Below are 19,208 nucleotides of genomic sequence, written 5' to 3'. Positions count from 1 at the left end.
TATTGATATCGAACGCGCACAGTGCCGACCAAAAAAATAGAAAATATACAAAAAGTAAGGTATTTTTGTGCTCAAGACAAACTGTATATAATTTTTTTTCACTCAACAACATTTTTTCTTTTATAATTAACAATTTAACAAACATAATTGTTTACTTAGTTATACAAATAAAACAAGGAACTAGATAAGGCCAATAACAAGATTATTTATGAATAACAAGTTTAATTATGAACTTGGTATTAGCTTAATCTAGTTCCTCCAATCTTAAAGCGTGCAAATCTCTACACCAATACATGCGTTTATTAGTTAAGAAATGTGGACTATTAATAAAAATGTTTAGGTTTGTTTGGTTTTAAAACACATGAGATTTAATAAAAACTAAACTTGTAAGTTTTAACTGAATTAATTGTCTTTAAAATGGTTTAGAAAGCAGTACCCGATTAGAAAAAGTATCTTTAATTTTCTTCTACGTACATATTTGTACAAAAAAATGTTCTTTTCAATAAATTTTAAGAAAGCTACAGTAAATTATAATTATTGGCTTTTACTGAAAGAAATTTATTTTAGATTCAAGCATATTTTAAAATTATGACCCCAAATACGAAACTATCTTTCAAATAAAGAGAAACTACAATAATTCAAATTGCGGAACATTTAGATTTTTTTTTAACAACACCTGTGCTTCTCGTTGTAACTAAATAAAATATAAAAGTTTTTGTTTTGCCGTAAACCATTCCTTCTAACCTTTGTCTTAAGATTAAACCAATGTACAATAAAGTCTTTTGTTGCTTTGTAAACATAACCCGTAATTTGTATGATTAATATGTAAAGTATATATTTTTGATTTAGCATTCCCCTCTACTTTTTTGTCCGCCACTGTGTTAGTGTGTGTGTGCGGGCGCGCCACAAACATACAAAATATAAAAACGTGAAGTTTCTTCGCCGTGTGGAACGCAAGTGGAACAAAAGAGAGAGCAAAGCTCCCCCACTCTCTCCCTCTCTATTGGGGCTGCTTCGGCACACATACACCCCCCGACCGACACACAACACACACTGACACACACATAGACCGCCTTTTTGCGCCGAACGAAACGAAATGAAAAATTTTACGAAGGCGACGGCGAATCAGTTTCAGTTGTCAGTTCGCATCCAACTAGAAAGCAGTTAACGAGTAGTCCGTGTTTTTTCGCTTGCGGTTAAAAGCCACGAGGTCGTTCATCGTTTTCCTTTTCAGCCAAGAAATAATACCCAGTGATCCTCTAGACCCTCTCTTTGAAATAGTATATTGCAAATCGCTTATCGTCAAAGGCAAAGTGCAAAAAAAAACCCTTAGAAAAGTGTAACAAATTTCGATATCAAAACATGTGAATGTGCGGAACTCAAAACTGAAGCGTAGAAAGAACGCGTTCGTTTTATTTGCGATATATAAAATAAGAGAAAAGCTCCAAAACGTATTATATAGCGATGCTTGGATGATCTTCGTCGCAGTCACGTTGTGTATATACTTATACATATATATATACCAATAAAAATACAAACGTTACGCACACTACTAGCCAAAGCGAATTGGAGTAAGCTCGAAAACGTGTTTATATTAAAATTTTTTACCCATTTGAACTTTAAACAACTTTTCGACTGCGCCGCTCGGTTTTCATTGAATTCTCATACGAATTCCAATTAAGTGTTGTGTGTGCGTCCAATTGGCATGAATTGATGACGTGACGTGATCGCGCGTTTCGCCCTCTCGCTTCTCTTAAGCACTCTCTTTAATAGCTTGGCTCCTCTCTTCGCGCTCTTTTTATTTGTTTATTTTTATTGTTGTCATATATATATTAACTAATTAAACGTTTTTACAATATAATCTTTAGCTTAAGCAAAACCGCCGCCCAATAACAACAACCCCAATTTATGTGTGTGTGTGAGCAAGAAATTATGCCAGCTGAAATCTAAAAAATATATATTCACCCATTTAAAAATCAAGAAACCCGCACAAGTTTTGCTCAAAACAACAACACAAATATATACTACCTATAAAATAAACAAGCTCATAAAAAGTGCAAAACAAGAAGGAAAATAAAGTAAAACAGTGCTAGTTAACAACAACAACATCAAACAAGAAACGGCGATCAACAAATTCCACCGGCAGAATCAACAACATTGAAACACATCGCAGTCAACAAGGAGCAACGATTTTCAATTGCAAACTTTTGGCGGGTAAATATCAATATCAATAAAAAATAGTTTTACTTATTAATAAGAAACTGTTATCTGAAATCATCCTATATTTCAACTGCATCACTATAAATGTTAAGTAAAAATATATTTAAATAAAACCTACTTACCGATTATATTTTTAAATGTATTTATAGGAAGCTTAAACTGAGAATTACAAATTTTGAAGGGCTAATAAACTGTGTCTAAAAATATAAATATTAAGCTGTGAAATCTAAAACCAAAATATGTGATAATTTTAAGTTGTGCAATCAGTTAGTTATGTCAGCCTTTTTTTAATGTATTTTCTCGCTTTAAAAAATATAATAATAAGTTAGGACATACAATATTACAGTTAATATTAATATTAATAAGCTCCAAAAAACTGGAACCAAGAAGAAATTCAAGTTTGAAATGGTTAAGGTACAGAATTTTTCGCATAGTACTCCAATAGTTTGACTTGCAAAGAAAAGTTTAAGTAACAAAAATAGAATTCATAAAATAAACTGTGTATTTTGGTACGCAATATATGAGTTTTTCCTAAATCTTATAAGCAAATATTATAAATAAACTCATTCTTAAATTAAATATTAAATGACTATTTAAAAACTTTTGTTCGCATTCAGGAAAGTTTTTAACCACACGTATCCATTTTAAGAATGAGTTTATTTTTAACTTTTGTCTATAAGATTTATTCAAATAAAAAATGGAATAAGTTCGTTTTCTAAAGTGAGCAATTCTTTCGTCATGCTCCTTTTTTTCAAATACAATATAGGGTTTTAGGTGTTATATTTCTGTCCCAGTAATTTACAATCGTTTCACTTTCAAGATCAAAACCCCAGAACCATAAAGCTCACTCACGTTCCGCGCTCCACCGCGTTCAATAGATGATCTTTCTGTTCGTGTGGGCTTTGATTAGTCCGTTTTGGTGTGTTACTTTGTTCGAGAGTGGGCTGGGGAGATCTTAATTAGAGCACTGCTGATAATGGCTCTAAAAATAGAGTCCCAGCGCCACACTGATAGCAGAAGTTCGGAGCGTGTGTCGCTTGTAGAGCCCGCTGCTCATTTCTTTCTATGTTTGCTCCACCGATTTTCGTATTGGAAGGCCGATTTTGTTGCTAAATTGCCTACACTTGACTATTTCAATATATTTTTAAATAATTTTCATCGTTAGTTTTTGACATCAGTATTGACATTGAAATGCGATTAGGCTTAATTTTCATAAATGGGTTGATTCGCCACTCGGTTAGCTGTCGAAAAGGCTTTTTTTCGTTTCCCAGATAAGGCTTTTATCTATCCGCAATGTGCCAAGGTACAGCAGCTGATGGCTCAAAAAATATATACTAGTATGCCTATATATTCCTTTGTATGTGCTTGTGGTTTTTTATCATATCTTGAGTGTTTGCTGGCCACATTGGTGGAACGTGCCCGGCGATAACAAGAAAGTGTGCAAAAGTTTGTTGAAAAAAACGGTAGTTGAAGCGGAGAAACAGGGAAAGTAATTAACAAAGGCAGTACATTTTAAAGAGGAACTAAATAAGTAAATAATAAATTAATTAATCAAGAACGAGTACATATATTAACACGTTTAGGCATATTTTATATAATTGTGGTGATTGTGGTTAAAGGAAAAAGATTATTTTGTAGTTGTAGAAATTTTATGTGTAAAGCACCTGAAAACACATGAATACAGATTGTAATAACTACAATTTAATTCTTATAATTTTAAAATTGTTCAAATTTTGTATATTAATTTCCCTGTTTTTCGGGTAATATCTGAAATCAATTGGTACAATATGAAACCTAGTTAACGGTTAAATAGTTTGTAAAATCATTTTTTGTAAATCCTTTTTTTCCGTGTAATTTGTTTCTATTTTACCGTTGACCCCAAAACGTTAGTAATGCAAATCTATTGCGTGTGCATTGCGGATGATAAAGTCAGATGATGATCGCATCCAAGTTTTCCATGCGTCAGTTGTCTCAGCTGTCAATCGAAGATCGATGTTTGGGGGGCTCTACGTTCTTGGGTGACTTCTCCATCGAATCGAATCGTTTGCTCCTTAATTATTTTAATGAATTCTAGAAACATTGCACGGGGTGCCTCAGCACTCATTTGCATTGCATTCTGAACTATTGCACATTGCCTGGTCGAGCCTCTCCTTCTCTATTTCCCCATAGAGACATATATATATACTCTTCTTTGTCGCTCTAGTAGCGCGTGTTTCTCTCGCAGGCCCACGTGCCGCCAGATAACTGCACTTTCAATAAGCTTTTATTTGAATAAGCTTCCGCGATAATTGACTTAATAAATTATTAAATATTTACAGCGTAGAAAAAACCAGAATGCAATGACTGACAACTCCTTGTGCATTTTCTAATGCAATATACATAGCAGGAAAATACCTTACTTTCATCCATTGCACAAACGTTCTCTTTGAAATCTATACACTTCTAATTATGGAGACAATTCAAAAAAAACTATTTCTATTAAAACAATTATTTTTTTGGTTATTCATTAAACGGGCTTACTGGTATGGCTTGTACTGTACTTTCTAAACTCACTCGCTTAGTTTTTACTGTTTGTTTCCAATTTGCATATACTCTGTTCTTTTCTTTTTGCTAAACTTTCTTTAAATTTGTAAGAAATGGTTCTCAATGTTTGGATGAAACACATTTAAAACCAAATACATAGTCTTTAGAACTTTAAAATTTGTTATCCTTTTCCGAAAGTCTTAAATAAATCTATACATTTCCAAATTTATCAGATTCATGTATAAAACCACCAATAATACCCTTTCCTAACCACCATTAACTTACTAACCATTAAAACATGGTAACAACATTTCAAAAAGAAGCTTTATACGAATGATTTAAAGAAGAGCACAGATTGAAAGTGTCGCAAAAAAAGATTTGTTGTCCAAGGTTTATGCTTGGCATTGTCAAGGGGTTACGGTGGGTGGTTCTGAGGGGATGGGGACTGGGAGGGGGTTGCGATAAGCTGCGAGAGAGAGATACACGGACAGAGACAGGGGCAAAAGAGTGGGACAGGCCCACATGGCAACAGTTGCTCTGGGGGGCAATGCATAAAAATATGATGTGCATTGCTTTCGCTTCAGTTCTTTATCGCTTCTTTATCTTTTCGTTTGCGTGATAAGAACGCAGTCGGGAAAACCACAGCACCACAGTGTCTAAGGGGAATTATGGAGTATTATAGAGAGTTCACTGGTTGATTGGCATTGCTGAAGTTCTTCAATTTAAATTAGAAATTTAGAAAAATGATAAGTTTATAATTTATGAACCTTTTATTCATCGATAGTCGAAATATAAATTAAAAGCTTTGTAAAATTTGGAGTCAACCTAAGACGTATTTAAGAAGTGGGTGAGAGATAAAATTGTGTTCTTTTTTCTGAACCTCACAATAAGTTATCCCTTACTGGTAGTTCTGCTCCACATACTATAGTTAATATAATCACAATGCATTCTAATAATTGACAACTCATTGATTAGAATTTGTAGATAAGAGTTTTGATGATGAAGTACTTTATTTTAAATTAAACTAAAACTTCTTTACATTTATAAACTTTAACTGGAATTTAAATTTTTTATCAATATGTTTGCTTTAATCAAGTGATAATGGTTAACCCATTTAACCCAAAGTAAAGAATTAGGTACTCAAACATGTATTTTATTCAACCTGAAGAAAAAAGGGGGTCACTTAATAAGTCCAATACACCACTTTCATGTTGTAGTGCCTTATCAGCAGGTTAGCCTATGACGAAGTTGATATTGCTGGAGTGTAATTCACTTTCGAATTAAAGGTCGTTCGGTTTTGTGGAGGGTGACAAGGCACACAACCAGAGACCCCGCACACCGGAATGGACTGGCCGACAAGTGGGTTCGATGTGGCCTCGTCATCGTCATGATTATCATCATTATCATTATCACTGTGATCATTATGGGGTCGCGAGGTACTCGGCACTCGGTATTCAAGAGCTTGGACCTGAAATCTTGGGCCCGGAACCTGGGCTTCGGGAGTGATTTGATGTGATGTCGTCGTCTTCATCTCGTCGTCGGCTCATTAGGCAGGGCAGACCGGACCAGATCGGTGCAGACCATACCAGTTGCTGTGCGAATATCTCCACACCGACGACCAGCTGTCAGTCTTGCTTTTTATTTTCTCTGTTTCTGTTTGGGGTTTCTTTTTTTTCGGGCCGAGCATCGGGCCTTCTCTCGCATTGACTTACTTTGCTTTATAATCCTGTTTGACGGGTTGTGTCGGGGAGTAGATCTCTTTTACTTCCACATTGCTGAACCCGGTCATGTGTGAGGGGCAGGTACGGTGGTGGTCCGGGGAGGTGAGGACCCCATATACCTGAGATTCAGGGGCACTACGTCGGACCAGGTCCAGTCACAAGCATACCGAATCACATGGTTTCGCTGGGGTCGAGGGTTTCTGCGGACAGAGCATCTGGCGGACACTTTTGTGGCCGGCTTTCTGATCTTTAGAGCTTTGCTCCTACTGATAAGCACACAATTCCCATGGACGTGGGCAATGGGAGATCTGACTAGGATGAGTTGGGAAAACATTCTTAAAAGAAACCCAACTAGAATGCATCCCAACTTAAAGGGATAATGCTTTCATTTTTGAGTAATTATATAAACATCAGTGGGTTATTTCAAATAAAATATAGTTCATTGTAGTTATTCACACCTATCATTGTTTTAGAGAACAAATTTAAATCTGAAATGTAATAATAATTGTTGATGCTTAACATAGCTATAACGTATTTTTATATTGGCCTTAATTTTGTTATTACATATTTTGAATATTTTACAATATTTTGAATTCAATAATGTTTTTCAATGTTTTTTATATAAATTTGGTTATAATATATTTGAAAACTAAATGAGTGTTAAAATGTACATTAACTACGCCCCTGATACAACGACTTCTTGGCTTATCATTTGATCTCCGAGGCCAAGTCTATCCGGAACAGATTCTAAGTGTTAGCCTTAGCTAGGATTATTTTGGGTCGGCACTAAGTGTCACCAACTGATAGCCATACTTGTCTGTACACCCTCGAAAAGTGGGAAGTATGTGGTACTCATACGCATATAGAATCAAACGAAAAACACATGAGAAAAGTCGGGAAGCAGAGCGAACTATTGAAAGGCATTACGTAACAAGTGTTGGTTTATTTTTGTTTTGCTTGCTCTGTTGATCTTTCTTTATTCCGTTTTCCTTTTCATTGCTTTCTTTCTTCGTACTGATTCTGTTTTAATTTTTATAATATCTTTTTATTGCTGTCTTTATTTAGTTTGCTTTTGCTTTGTTTTGTTTTTTTTTTTATTATTATTTGAGATCTGTTTTTGCTTCTTATTTCTGGTGTTTTTTGTTTTTTTTTTTTGCACTTGCTTTCTTTCGGCTTTTGGTTCTATATTTCTATCTATCTATATATAAAACAACAGCTTTCTGAGGACTCCCACGTTCATCGGCGTATATCTAGTTTTAGAATTCTCAACTTGTTGCGCGTCACACCCTCTTGAAAAAAGGGGACCACCTGAAGATTTTACCCTAGTGAAATTTTTGCCTTCGATCTGTTCGTGACATTGAAACACTTGGAATGCTTTGGGAATTTTTGTGTACACTCCCCCAATTTCCTGAAAGCATTGTGTAATTTTTGAAAATCTACAGATGGGTTTTCTATACATTTTCACATCCCACGCCGGGTTCTTTAAAGGTGATTTATGCTACATACATATCTGTCCAGTTTGAGAAAAATAACACACAAACACGTTTCTGAATCACCCTATATTTTTTTGTGTGATAATAAGCCTTTTGCGTTGTTTGGATTTTCATTAGAATATTATCTGATATTATGGCTAGAGTAGTATTAACATAATCTAACAAGTTTTTGTTGTGTTGATCTCTCGTTTTTATACCGACCGATCAAAGAAAAGCACCTACGTAAATTTGCGTCACTGGCCATATACAAAATGCATATGCTAATCTGATGTAATAAAAAATATGTTTGTTGAAAACCTGTCTTTAAAATTGTCCCCTCAACCGACTTATATATTATATGTAGTAAAATGTGACGCAGTATATCAGAGTAAATCCCATTCCCAATCAATTTTTTGTTTGCCTTTCAGACGATTGTCTTGTTATTGTTTACATTTGCTATGCTTTACCTATTTCTTTGTGTTATTGTTTTGCTTTTCCCCTCTAGTTATTTTCATATAATGACGTGTTTGAATATTATCAAATGTTATCGCATATTATTCAATGTTTCTCTCCCGACTTTGCGACGCAATTTCTCTTGGTCGAAAGTAAGAAACAGATTATATTTAAGTGCAAATGCAAATAGAAAATGCTGATTTACTCAAAATAGTTTTGCAGCTGGCAATGAGGGGCAGCAATTAGAATTTTGCACAATTTTTAGAAGCAATTATCTCTGGACTAGGTAGATTCTCATTGGTTGGGTGGTTTTTAAATTATTTTACTTACTGTTGATAATAATTTTTGATTTGGGTTAGTGACAAATCACTATAAATATATTATGTTTGTTTCGATTTATTATTGTTTTCCTCCCATAAATTAAATAAATTTAAACAAATATAATATAATTGTGACTACAACCTTCAGCTTAAATACAATCGCATAAATTGAGAAAAAATGAGGAACGAAGAGAAAGCTCTGATATGGTGACCCCAAAACCGAATCAATGAACTTTGCTGCAGCTCGGAAATGCCTCTCCCAAAAATTCCAGATTCTGATACAGCGAATATCTGAGTCGATCACTTCTGGATTTAAAGTTACTATTAGTGTCTTTTCCTTACGTGAGTGTGTTTCTGGGTTTCTTTTTTGACAGCCTCATTATATTTGCTTTGATTTTCGTTGTTACTAGTGGCTTAGGTCAGGTTGGAATGTTTCGTTTAGTTGTTTTGCCGACTGGGTTTTTTTTTTTTTTTTTTTTTTTTGCTGGGGGCACTTCAGTGCGACTCATTCGCATTCGCATTGCTATTATTTGCGGCCATAAACCTTTCGCTGGGAAGATATTATGCAATGACAAACGACGACGCGCGACCTTATCTAAATAATTTCGCTATTTAAATACATAAAAACACCAGCCAGAAAATATGGCAGCCAGTTTTTGAAAATTTCCGAGAACGAAATAATGAGGTGACGATCGGAATGCTTTCAGGTAGGCAAATATGTTTAGGTAGAGCGAATGAATGAACTTCCGTGTTCTCAAGGTAGTTCTTTGCTGTCGATGTCGAAGTCTCTTCCTTTCCCCTTTCCCCTTTCCCTCTCCCCATCTTCTTTTCTCCCTCTCACAATCTTTCTCTTTGGTGAACAAAAAAAAGTGTATAAAAAGCTAAATAAAATTGCCTCGAACGATCCACACACATATACTCGTTGTTGTTTCGCAGTATTGGTGAGTTGAATTTTAATTCAGTTACGCACACTTTTCAATTTGTTTACGATTTCAAGTTAAAGAGAAACAAAATATTCTCTTTCATGAGCTTTATTCCTCTTATGTGGACACTATTAACTGGCAAACATTTCGAACTTTAAACGCGTATCTATAATTAATTTTTAGTAAGCATATATGATCCGATATTTAATGTTTATTTTTTTAAATGTTTGATACTTGGAATTAATTAATATTATAAATTCCCTACAATTTTTTTTAAGGTACGTAAAACAATTGATAAGAAATTGTGAACAGTATTTATTTTTCGATTAAAATCCGGAATAATATGTATTATTGAAATTCGAGTCACTTTGTCTGCTGAACATCATTAAAAAATTGATATTGGCTGGCATATATTTGAACAGTCATACCTAAAATGAATCCTAATCTTAAAAGCTTAAAGATAAGGCTAAGTGTCTCCTTAATTTAAATTTTAAATTGCATCAGACGATTGTCATTATCAGGGAATAATATCTTTAATGAAATATGTCCCTGAAAATGTCAAGGCATTTGACATTAAAAATGCAAATCATAAATTATACGATGCGATTAAAATGGCCAGAAATAGCAATTAATCGACGGTAGTTCAGTAGAGCTCATTGATAAGGTTTCATGTTTTACCTATTTATACCTAATTTTCGGTTAAAATTGCACCAGACAATTGCTATCAAAGTTCGTGCGATGCTCGTTGAGCTTAAATGACTTATCAGTTCTCTCATTCCAGACAGAGTCAATAGACCTTAATATTCGAACAGATTAAGTAACATATAGAAAGGCCAAGAGAGAGAGAGAGAGAGATTTACCCTGGATTTGTCACACTTTTCATTGTATTTTAAGCTGCGTCTTGATTACCCAAACCTATACATCACCAATTATTAAAGAATTGATAACTCTCGTCGCCGCCGCGCTAATTGAAATCGTTTCCATTGGCTCAGCTGATTCCATTTGTGTGCTAAATTTAGTCATATAGGCATTTATAGATTTTATTAAAACTAATTGATTTCCATTTCTAAGCAACAATAACAAAAATGTGGAGCATTGGAATGCAAAGAAAATGTACGCGGCATTCGAACAAGATCATAACCTACATTATCGTATCGCTATTGCCTCAGCCTGGTTTTTCTCTCTTTTCCGTGGGTCTGTTGATAACGCTCTCTTCATTCCATTTAAGAGCTTTTTCTCTGGCACTTGTTGAGGCCAAAAATGTGATTTTACAAATTTTTTTCAGATTTTCTTTGAATAAATATACAAGGTAATTTTCCAGAAACTATAAATTAGTAATGCTGTCGATTCGGTATATTCAATTATACTGTGAGGTTCTCGTACAAAGTATCATATTAAATCACTTGAAAGTTATAAAAACGAGTACTATATTTCAAATCACTTAAAACAAGTCAAGAATAACTGAATAATTTGTGTAAATTTTAGGTTTAATAACTTGTACAAATAACCGGAAATTCTGGAGCTTGATTGACAATCAAAAATAATTTTTTTTCTTTATTGAAAAAATCTGACAGTAAAATCTGAAGATTATATGAGCTCTCTCCTAAAACGTGATTAATTTTATCGTCAACTCTAAAATCGAATTGTCAATTAGATTAACGATCCAAGATCATTTGGAAATCGTTTCGACATTTCGAAGCACGAAAACAATCAAAATGCAATTTTGATCGAAATGCTTGACAGAGTTGAGATGATTTGACACAAAGTACTAAAGTCATTTACAATTCAAGGTTAATTTTTGGCTTTTATATCTATCAATCTTCCTCTTTCTATTTTTGATTCAATTGCACTGAGAACAAATGCCATAATGTATCAAACGTTCCTAAATTTGGTGGCAAATATTATTATTAATTTCAGATTTTACTAAAGTTTTGTATATATGGTAGACTTTGGATGTTCACCCACTTTCGTTCAATATCTATGTTTTGCAAAATACGGTTTTAAGAAAAGATTTTTTTTAGAAAACAATTGTAGTTAATTTATGTATTTTTCTTTACAGCTTCAGGTTGCGATTGATCGCGAGGCTTTCCAATTTGCTTCGATACTTTTTGGGTTGGCGAGGAGAGATCGAAGAGCCGCAAAGCTGCAACTGCACAACGACCTACTCTACCCCATGATGGACGGCTTCGCACAGGACTGGCCCCCGTTGACCCACACAGACAACGGCCTGGCCATGGACCAGCTGGGGGGCGAGTTGCCCCTGGACGTGGGCTTCGAGCCTCAGACCCGCGCCAGATCCAACACATGGCCCTGTCCGCGACCCGAGAACTTCGTGGAGCCCGTCGACGAGTTGGACAGTACAAAGGCCAGCAATCAGCAGTTGGCCCCAGGAGGTAGGCCTTCACCCACAGAAATCATATGCAGTCGAACTTCCATGAATCGAACTTCCCACATTTCGAAGTCTCTAAAAGTTAAAGTAATTTTAGTTGCATTTGAATGTATACATTTGAGTTAAAGCAGTTATATAACTTGAAGTGTTTATACCTCGAATTTACCATTATATGCCATGGTTCAACTAAATATAATTATTTTGATCAAGAGATTTCCTCTATGCACTCTTTCTTTTCTTCCCCCAATTAAAATCATGATTAATTTTTGTATACCCCAAAACAGACTCACAGCAGGCTATACAAAATGCGAATGCAGCCAAGAAAAACTCATCGCGTCGCAATGCATGGGGAAATCTATCCTATGCGGATCTCATCACGCATGCCATTGGATCGGCCACCGACAAACGACTGACTCTGAGCCAGATTTACGAGTGGATGGTCCAGAATGTGCCATACTTCAAGGACAAGGGCGATTCGAATAGCAGTGCCGGTTGGAAGGTAAGTTAAAATAATAATCTTAATTTTTTGGGGACATTGTAAATAATTGAAATGTAGAAAATAGGTCCTAATCCTTTAAAAATGATTGATGCACTGCAAACAGGTCAGAACTTTATTAAATAGGGTTTCATAAGAGTAATTTGTTTAAAAATTATAAAAATTCAGAAATGAGCAATATAATAGACCGTCTTTCTTAGCATATTTAATTTTCCGGGAAAAACTTTAGTGGACTTTCAATCCTCTTACTTACACAGCTTAATCTTCTTCTCCAACTCTTAAACTCCACTATTTTTTTTGTTTTGTTTATGTTTATTTTGTTGAGCGCTTTCAACTTTGTCTTTTTTCCCACAATGCTTGTTGGCTTTCAAATAACAATTTCATTCACATTTCGCAAAGCAAACGGTCAAGTTCATGGCCAAGTCAGTCAAATGGAGTGAGAGTGAAGATAAAGTGGAGCTTGTGTTTGGCTTTCATATTTTGTGGTCGTTTTTCGCTATTATTATGCAATCGTCAGTCAGTCAGAGTTATTTTTTTTTTGTTTTTCGCTTATTTATTAAGTGTGTGTGAAATGTTTGTCATAGCGCCTGGCATCACATTTCCTACTGTCTTTTCTGGATTTCCATTTTCTTGCAGAGTTTTGCAATTAATGCGCTTTTATCTTCGGATCGTTTTTCGTTTTGTTTACATCGCAGCATACGTAAATAAATAGAAGCGTGCACAATCACATGCATGGGTACTTTGCGTAAATCATGCTTCATTTTCATTCATATTCAGATACCGGTTACCCCTTTTCATCCGCTATTTGTCTTTTTCCCCAAAACCACTTCATTTCACTTTAGTACATTTTCAACGGGCTTAGGTATTTTTAGAAGATTACCAGGAAATCCATTTGGAATTCTTAGTTTTCCCTAAAAAGTAAACACAAATTAAATTTATTTCTGTTTATATTGTTTTTACATATCCCCCTCTTTTCTTTTTGTTTTCATTTTTTCATACTGATAACATTTGCTTATTTGTGTGTTTATACTATACGATCTTTTTTGCAAGTTATCAATAATCGCTAAAGTTCATTGACATTAACTTCAAATGGGGTTTTTTACTTTTTAATTTCAATCAACACGCACACTTGTGGCTTTTATGAATTTTAGAGGTTTTTGGCTACAACCATTGTAAGTAAATCATATAGGGTAGAATTTCAATGACTAATTTCCTAGAACTCCTTCCGTTCATGATCGCCTGCGTATACGTGATCCGGCAAATAAATCATTCGATCCACTCATATTTCTTGGCTAATGCAGTGCGTCATTCACGTGATTGTTTTCTTTATCATTTTCGCTGATACTTCACTTAATTTTTGCTGGTTTCTTAGCACCTCGCAGTGATAAAAGTCCAACGGCAGTTGAAGAATGCGCTGCGCTGGCTACGAAGAAATCGAAGACGATTCTCCACTTGATACCCGAAACTTTATTTTTTGCGCAGACTGCGCGCTTCCAGCGAATTTCAGTTTGTTTTTGTTTTGAGTACATTTTTTACCCTAGGGCTGTGAACTAATATTGCCATTATTTATATTAATGGTGTTTTTTTTATGATTATTTTTGACGGTCGCTTTTTGCTGGTTTCACGGAAGTAGGATTGACGCTTTGGTTTTTTCTGTGATTACGAGTGGAAATAACAATCATCGTGATAAAGAAATTTATTCTCGCGTCGTAGAAAAAGTTATTCGAGCTTAGATAGTAGCTTCTAGGAATATGCACAAAAAATGTAAACAAAACTCTAATCAATGCATTTTTAAGGGGGATTAAAGGTGAGGAATGAAAGTGTTATGGTTTTCATTTTATAAAGTATTGTTTTTGACGAAAAAATGTAAACAGCAGTGTTTTATATATATTTTTTTTTTCATTTTGCGTCGTTTGATATATATATGTATGTAGAAATCATTTTTAGAACTATTTTATTATTGTTAAATTATAACTTCAACAATATATATATTTAATTTTGACAAACTATGCAGTTTTATTAATAGTTTTCATACTAAAAGATTTAATTCTTTCCCACACTAAATTTAACTTTATTTGGACCTGACTTATTTTTAAACTCTTCCTGTTCTCTTATTGAAAGGAAGAGTTATGATAGGAAGTTTTATGGGATTTATTAATTTATGCAACACGTAGCCGCATTCCACCTGACACTTGCTTCCTTTTTCCCAGTCTTATACCATCGTCCCAGCTCCACGTTTTTTCCTCGCAAAGCTTCCTCTTTGAATAGTCGTCATAATAATAAAGAACGAAACGAGCGAAACACTCAAATGACATTTGTGGAATTTTAAATTTGCCACTCGACGGCGACGGCATTGCAAAGGCTTCCTCCGGTGGTTGGTGGTTGTGTGGCTCGGTGGTGCGGTGGTTCGGTGGTTCGGTGGCTCGTGTCTTCATCATCGAACTCATCCTTGTCGTACGATTTGGCCATTGAACCGGTGCCAAGTATTTCTTTCTGTTGCTCCTTTTATCAATTTATTTTTGTGTTCGCAAAATGTTATTTTTATTCTTTTTATATTTGCCTCTTTTAATTGGCAGCGAACCGCAGCGGGTTATAAATATTTTGTTGGCCCAACATTTTCGTGGTTTTCACTCGCCCTGAACTCGTCGCGCTTTGGCAATTATGTTTGGAAATTTCTGTAATTTATGACGCCTTCTTAGGTGGCATCCCACGAATTTACGATGGGCGAGCATACATTTCCTGATTTTATTGGGGAAGGCGTATGGAATTTTTTCTTGGAAAAGCGTCAAAGAGATTAGGGGGCGGAGGGATTAGAGATTGTGGCACAGGGAATTTATTTTATTTATTTCGAAATACATACGGAAATAAGTAAATCTTAACCCAGATCCAAATGGAATCATTTCGACCTTCTCGTGTGGAAATTTCCCGATTTAACTCGATTGCTTGTAATCTGGTAAAGATAACACAAGCATATTGTATAATATTTCAACAATACATGGCTTATAGTGTAAATGCAGTTTGCCTAGCACTCTGGGTAACCTTTGTTAACTTTGGCCTTATCAATGGGCCTTATCAAGACAATGGCCTTGCCAACAATGCGCCCGAAACCAGAAGAACACAAAGTGGGGCGACGAAATGCGCATTACTCAGTCCGTCACTCAATTGCCCAATGCAAGCTCTTCAAATAGGTTGAAACAATATAAATATGCAATAAACTAGGAAAATAATGGCATTCATTAACGATAGCCGAGCGTTTTGATATAAGAAATGCACATCTTGTGTAATCAATTTGACACTTGACTGTGCAATCCCACCTCCCCTCCCCCACCCACAACTTCCCACTGTGATCTGGGCTATATGTTCCCTAAGTTTTTTCTCATTTTTCCCATATTTTCTCTAGCTATTCGCGCTTGTTAGCCGCGCATTAAGTATACGCATTGTTGGTCTGCTTGCGTTTTATTTTGTTTTCTTTTCGCGTCGCATTTTATTTGGTGTAAAGTGCATTTGTACGTAAAATCAAAACAATAACAAAACCCAAAGAAATCACAGCGATATAAGTTTTTTTTTAAATGATTATTTTGAATTTGATTTGGCAGGGGCGTTGAAATGAAACGTGCAAATACTGGAAATAATCAAATTCAGCTAAAAACCAAATGGCAGCGCAAATCGCGAGCGAGAACAAGAACGAGATCAGCACTCTAAGATCGCCGAGCACATAATATTCGTTTATAAATAAGCATTAACCTTGCTCGCACCAGACCATGCCGAGCTATTCGGGGTATTTATTTCTATTATTTCTATTATTTGCATGCAACTCTCAGTCAGTGTGGCCCCACTTACTGTACCGGCAACTGCGTAGTATTAATTTGCCTTGCCGGCCAGCACACGCCCCCTTTTTTCAGTGTTTTTTTTCCGCTTTCTTTTTTTTTTTTAGTTTATTTTTTGCACTATGCTGATAACAGTGGAGGCAACACGGATATAGTTGTTTTCTAAATGTTAGTAAACAATTATATGGCCAGAAGGGGGCTCGAACTTGCAGCGTTATAAACCCTTCCAGCTGTGAAACCCATTACTTAATATTCCAACGCGTAAAACGTTTACTCGATTGGATCATTCAATATTTATTACCTAATATATTTCTCGATTTAATGACATTTATATAACATCTTAATGGATCAGGGCAGCGTAAAAATGTCCGCTATCGTAAGGCTGAGGTCGAGAATTTATACTTGAATAACTGGCTGCCTATACTGCGCAATAATAATTTTAAATATTTGACTTCGATCACTTAATATATTAATACATTCCTTACCCACAAATATAGCAAATAAGTAAACAATAAATATAGAATTTTAGCATTTAAGTTGGTTACTGGATAATTTGAATTTAATTTAAATTGTTTAACGATATACATTTCATTATACTTTGTACTTTTTACTACGTACTCCTGCTACAATGATTTATCTCAGAGCATTTAAAATATTTCCGATTCTGTCGACCAAGTAGTCAAAGTAAATATTGTTTACATCTTTGTAGGCACAATTGCAAGTTTAATTCTTTACGATAATTGTCACCTTCAATGATTTATCTCAGAGCATACTAAATATTTCCGATTTTGCTGACAAAGTTTCTGAGATATGAGGTCCTAAAACCTGGCCTCGTCATAAAAAAAAGCCCACAAATCGTCAGTCAATCACATGTATAAATATATTCGACGTCTGACCCGTCTGGATCGTAATAGTCTGACTATTAATTATGCTGCACTTACAATGTGTACTCGGCATTTTATTGTGTGAGGTTAGTGTGCAATTTGCTGAGCAATTTTACTACGCCACTCCGTCAGTTGTTGTACTAATTAACACCACCGCCGCAGCCGCAATTTGCCTCCGGGTTGTAAAATTCGCGAAAAACTCACATAGCCTAGTCCCACATGCAAACATGTATCTCTGTGGACGAAATTTATGCTTTTTGCCGCGAATTTTACGATTTGAGCACGAACCAGTCGGTGGAATGCAAGTGGCAGTCGAGCATTGCCGCAGACTGAGTCTGGCATTGCAAAGTGTCTGGCCCTGGGTATTTTATAAACTCCGATCCTCGGGTCCATAAAACCCCCCCTCCATCCTCTAGAACAACGCACTTTTCGGGGTTTATAGTCGGGGTAAAAAGGAGAACAAACACTAATTTAATGCCACACTTTCTGACTTCTGTTCTGCGTACACATTATGACTTTCGAGAATATACAAGTATTAATATATAAAAGGCTTATTAATATGTTCGGACTGCTCTTGCCATATAAATATCAAAGTTTGTCATTTTAATGAACTTCTTTGTGTGCCTGCTTTCTATTATTTGCTGCGCGATATATATAATCGAGTGAGAATAAATACTGCAGGCCAATCAAGGCAGCGCAAATCAAACTGGTTCCGTCTCAAAGCCAAGCAAAAAAAAGACAACAAAATATTTGCAAATTATTTATTGAAAAATTATCTCATGTGGGGCCCGGGGCTCCATAAAAAAATGCCACTCGTTGTCTTACTTTGCCAGTGGAGAAGCCAGGGTCCAGCCTCAATAAATATGCAATAATCATAAGAAATAAGCCATAAAGTCACCCAAACTGATGAGGTTTGTCCGCTCCACACTTTGTTTCTTTCTGAATGACCAAAGGCGATAAAAGTAAAACAAAAGGCTATAAAAAGTAGATCTAAGAATGTGCTAAGCTTTTGTCAAATGATCGAGATTCTAGTACCCTAAAAACTCTACTAAATAACATAGAAACTTAAGGAGTTTTTAATATTTTGAATACCTTAATCCTACCTATCAGAATATTTTTTAGAATAATTAATTCTTTTTTTTACTGTTTAGTGAAGTATGCCTTAAATCATTTATTATTTAAAAGTTATACGCAATATTTTTAATTTAAATCTTAAAAATATTACTTATAAGGTCAAAGGAATGCCATAATTTGGATACCCCTTTTTATTACTGGTAACATCTAAGGAACACTTTTTATTGAGCCACATGGATGACCTAGCTGCAGATAATAAAATCATAATATTTTTTCTTACTTTAAAACTTTTTCGCCCACGAAGACGGCGGGCTGGTGGGCGTGGCCTAGACCAGGCGACACACGATGACAACTCGAAATCCCATTGATTGTCGCTCAAAGACCACTTGCTCAAGTTCCGCCCACATTTATCACTCGATTGGAGGATGGGGCAGTCCATTCACGTCCAGTTAATGGCCAAAATGGGGGCGGGGAATCGGAAGGAAAGGGAAGCAAACTAATGGGGCGGCCACTGTAGATCGTAAATAAAGTTTGGTGCAAATTGTTTGCCTGTTTCCTTGGGTCAAGGAAGAAACCAGCTTAAAGCGATGGGCATTGGAAATCGTTATTTAATTTGTTGCGTGAATCTTTAAGCCTCGCCTGCCCCAAAAGTCCGCACACATAATCAATCAGGAAAACTAAGTATTAACCACCAGCCACGAGGGCTTTTCATGTTTCCCTTTTCCAGTACTTAATGAGTGTCGCTGAGCTTCATAAACTTGGATGGGAATGGCCAGCAGCAGACAAACACATTTATGAACTTGGCTCCAATTTTCGTTGCATACATTTTTGGGGCAATGTCCTCGCCCGCGCTAAGTAACCAAACACACTCATATATATATATATATATATATATATATATAGATA

The 19,208-nt window shown here is 35.4% G+C and overlaps 1 protein-coding gene across 1 annotated transcript in view; it reads left to right on the top strand.

The window, feature by feature from the left end:
* Positions 1-1,148: 1,148 nt before the first annotated feature.
* LOC108038337 (forkhead box protein O) overlaps positions 1,149-19,208 on the top strand; it is a 33,996-nt gene continuing 15,936 nt past the window's right edge. Inside the window, 4 exon segments of the mRNA XM_044458757.1 lie at positions 1,149-1,497; positions 1,869-2,214; positions 11,692-12,025; positions 12,306-12,520. Of these exon segments, the coding sequence (XP_044314692.1) occupies positions 11,806-12,025; positions 12,306-12,520 (435 nt within the window). The 5' untranslated portion in view covers positions 1,149-1,497; positions 1,869-2,214; positions 11,692-11,805.

This window comes from Drosophila rhopaloa, unplaced genomic scaffold (assembly GCF_018152115.1).
Source record: "Drosophila rhopaloa isolate 14029-0021.01 unplaced genomic scaffold, ASM1815211v1 contig_167, whole genome shotgun sequence".
NCBI classification, from domain to species: Eukaryota; Metazoa; Arthropoda; class Insecta; order Diptera; family Drosophilidae; genus Drosophila; species Drosophila rhopaloa.
Note: the sequence above shows the minus strand (reverse complement) of the source record. Positions and strands in the feature narration are given on the sequence as shown.